General features: G+C 42.0%; 1 protein-coding gene across 1 annotated transcript in view; it reads right to left on the bottom strand.

Moving 5' to 3' along the window:
• The window catches only part of c10h19orf44 (chromosome 10 C19orf44 homolog), a 21,221-nt gene extending 17,597 nt beyond the window's left edge, over window positions 1-3,624 (bottom strand). Inside the window, exon 1 of the mRNA XM_034180332.1 lies at window positions 3,384-3,624. Coding sequence (XP_034036223.1) covers window positions 3,384-3,446 — 63 coding nt within the window. The 5' untranslated portion in view covers window positions 3,447-3,624. The remainder of the gene's footprint in view (window positions 1-3,383) is intronic.
• Between the last annotated feature and the right edge of the window lie 312 nt (window positions 3,625-3,936).

The following is a 3,936-nucleotide window of genomic DNA, read 5'->3' as shown; positions in this document are numbered from 1 at the left end:
TGCGGGTCAATTGACCCATTTAAATTTTTGTGTTGGCCAAAATGCAGGTTATCCTCACTTTTTTCCCATGAAATTTTATGACTTTTCCTCATCTAGGGTCAGGAACCGCTGTGTAAAATCTGAACACTTTGATGTGTTGTGGAGTGTCTGCACAGAGTTTGTATACAAAGATGATGTTGAGGGTCATTTTGACCCAGACACAAAGTGGATGTTCAAATCCAAAATAAACATGTCTCTTTGATCTACTTTATTTTGATTGCCTCTGAATAGCCATTCAGAACCAGGTGTGGTGGAAAAGGAACTTTCTCTCCCCTGTTCTTGTCACTGTTTCCATGCCCTTTCTTTGAGAAATACACCAAAAATGAGCTCCAGACGATTTAGAGCCAGAGGACAATGCTATTGTTGATCCAGATTGTCAATTTTCCCACAATGAGGAGGATTCAGAGGATGAGTCTGCCGGTGTCCCTTCATCAGATGAAAACCAAGGAATGCAACAACTGTCATCCACACAGGGGACATGGACATCTAAAGACGGTAAAATAAAATGGTCAACATCACCACACCAAAGTCAAGGCAGATTGTCATCTTCGAATGTCATCAAAATGACTCCTGGTCCGACAAGATTTGCTGTAACAAGAATTGATGATACTGAATCAGCATTTCAGCTCTTCATATCCCCACCCATAGAGAAGATAATCCTCGACATGATGAACTTGGAGGGGAGGCATGTTTTTCAAGTGAAATGGAAGCCACTGGATCCAACTGACTTGCATGCTTACATTGGAATTCTGGTGTTAGCTGGAGTATATAAGTCAAAAGGTAAAGCAACTGCAAGTTTATGGAATGAAGAGAACGGAAGGCCAATCTTCAGAGCAATAATGTCTTTGGAGACATTTCACATGATCTCTCGTGTGATCCGATTTGACAACCGTGACACCAGAGCTGGTCGACGAGAGAGAGACAAGCTTGCAGCGATCAGAGATGTCTGGGATAAATGGGTCGAAATCCTGCCTTTATTGTATAATCCTGGCCCCAATGTCACTGTCGATGAGCGCCTTGTTCCGTTCAGAGGACGCTGTCCTTTCTGACAGTATATGCCAAACAAACCTGTGAAATATGGCATCAAAATATGGGCAGCCTGTGATGCAAAATATATACTGGAAAGCCACCTGGAGGAGCACCTGAGAAGAATCAGGGAATGCGTGTGGTATTGGAGATGACTGAAGGGCTGCAAGGTCATACATAAGATGTGACAACTTCTTTACCTCCTACCTTCTTGGAGATGAACTTCAGGTGAGAAAGCTGAATTTGTTGGGAACAGTCAGAAAAAAAATAAGCCAGAACTTCCTCGTGAGATTCTGAAGATGCAAGGAAGACCTCTGCATTCCTCAAAATTTGCTTTCATAGAGAAAACAGCACTTGTTTCTTACTGCCCAAAGAGAAACAAGAATGTTCTTGTGATGAGCACAATGCACAAAGATGCATCTCTGAGCATGAGAGAGGACATGAAGCTGCAGACGATCCTGGATTACAACTGCACCAAAGGAGGAGATGACAATCTTGACAAAGTCACAGCAACATATAGCTACCAGCGCAAGACTGCCCGTTGGCCCTTGGTGGTTTTCTACAACATTGTGGACGTGTCTACGTACAACCCCTATGTGCTGTGGATTGAGATCAACCAACAGTGGAATGCCAGCAAACTGTACAGATGTTGACTTTCCTGGAAGAACTAGGCAAAGCACTCGTCACTCCCAAGATCCAGAACCGGGCCAGGCCAGCTCGATCCCCAGCAGCTGCAGCTTTCATCGCAAAGGTCCAGGGAAGGGCTTCTGACCAACCCACAATGGATCCTTTGGATACAGGTGCAAAGAAACGCAAAAGATGCCAAGTGTGTCCCTATCAAGATGACAATAAAACAAGTACAGTCACTTGCCCAGTTCCGGAACATTGCCAGTTCCGGATCACTGCTGTAGTATTTGCACCGCCGTTTCTCGTAATCAGCGCGAATAAGCTAATACTTGGTACCAATGGAAAGACTGATGTTTTGTCTACAAACGACCACAAGCTCGACCGGATCCAACCGTCCTTGTGATCAGCAGAGGAATCAAGTCATCTGGTCTCGGTGGTGTGTGCACGTTTTCTGACTCACTCATTCCTGCAAGTGTGAAAGTGACTATCTCTAAGAAGTAGCAAAGGTGAGTTAGCCATTCAGTGTCACTGTTTCTAGACTGGGAAAATACTTACTTACTTGGGTAGAAAATGTCAGTGTGTTATGTCTTGCTGTTTAATTGCTGGAAGCATTTATCTCTGACATGAAAATTTGCCGGTTGTGGATCACTGAAGCAGCAGCCTCGTGTCAGTACTTGTGAGCCATGTGTACTTTGGGGGTCAACTCAACATCACAAATGGGCATGAATGTGGGGGCTTTTACTTTTTAATTCGGGAGAATCTCAACTCCACGCATTTAAAACCCTCCTTTGCTCTCCATCTCTAACAATATAAGGTGTGAAATGATAGCAAGTTTGGACATCTTGTGCTATCCTGACTCACTTCATTGACTTAAAAGCTTAGGGGAAGATGTCAAAATCCAAGAATGTTTATTACCACAGATTTTATTTTATCTTCATTTATTAAGGAATGCCACCCAATTTGAGTAAACACTTCACTTTTTTTGCTTGTAAAAACGTATAACAGTGCCTTTTGAAACTAAGTAAATTCTCATTTAATAAGTATAATTTATATCATTTTGTGTTCAAAACACACTCTCGGGCACAGTGTGTATCATTCTCTATTAAAAGGCCTCCAGCCAGATGCCAGGAATGTCGCCTAAGTGACCCAGAGTGTTGTGATCCAGAACCGGGCAAAGTGATCCATTTCTGGCAAATATTTGCACCACACTTAATGTGGCTTCACACTTTAAGTAGGACGGCTACCCCATCCAGACTTCTTCAGCTACAACCCCTGGCAAAAATTATGGAATCACCAGCCTCGGAGGATGTTCATTCAGTTGTTTAATTTTGTAGAAAAAAAGCAGATCACAGACATGACACAAAACTAAAGTCATTTCATATGGCAACTTTCTGGCTTTAAGAAACACTATAAGAAATCAAGAAAAAAAATTGTGGCAGTCAGTAACGGTTACTTTTTTAGACCAAGCAGAGGGAAAAAATATGGAATCACTCAATACAATACACAATAAAGGATATTCAGTTGCATTATGGCTCCGTGTAGCGGGACTTTCAAAAAAAATGAAGTTGTGATTGGTTTAACTTCATTTTTGACTGTTTTGAGTGGATTTAAACAATACGGGTCAAAATGACCCACAACATAATAAACTTAATCATTTCTCACCAATACAAGGGTTAATAACAGGAACTCACACTCTGTTCCGATGTTCTGCCTGCGGACCGTCCAGAGCTTTGCTGGAAACTTCGTCTCAACATCTTCAGACCGACGTTCGTCCTGCGCTGCTACTTGGGCAATATTACACAGTATGTGTGCATAATTATCACTGACACTGTTCTGTACAATAGCTCGTTTAACCTGTGTTACGTTAACAAACTTCAGTCATTTTACAAAGCTGTTGAGACATTTCGTCGATGTACCGAAGCTCCGCTGTATCCGATAACAACAGCACCTTCTTCTTCTACTGTTTTTAATGGCCAATGGCAAGGCAACAGATATTGGTCTATACTGCCACCTAATGCAGCGGAGTATATAACTCATGGCTAATAATATGCGTTTACAGGGGATATATAAATAAAAAAATATAACGTAATGCTAAAATGCCCTCGGCCGTATAAGCATAAAAATAGGAAAGAGAATGTGACCTTTTGACCTTTTAATATAGGTTAAGGTTAGCCATCTTTTGAACTTGTCCAAGGTCTGGGTCCCAAGAATTTTCCTCTGTGAATTTGAAGACCCTGGCAGTAA

Source organism: Thalassophryne amazonica, chromosome 10 (assembly GCF_902500255.1).
Source record: "Thalassophryne amazonica chromosome 10, fThaAma1.1, whole genome shotgun sequence".
NCBI classification, from domain to species: Eukaryota; Metazoa; Chordata; class Actinopteri; order Batrachoidiformes; family Batrachoididae; genus Thalassophryne; species Thalassophryne amazonica.
Note: the sequence above shows the minus strand (reverse complement) of the source record. Positions and strands in the feature narration are given on the sequence as shown.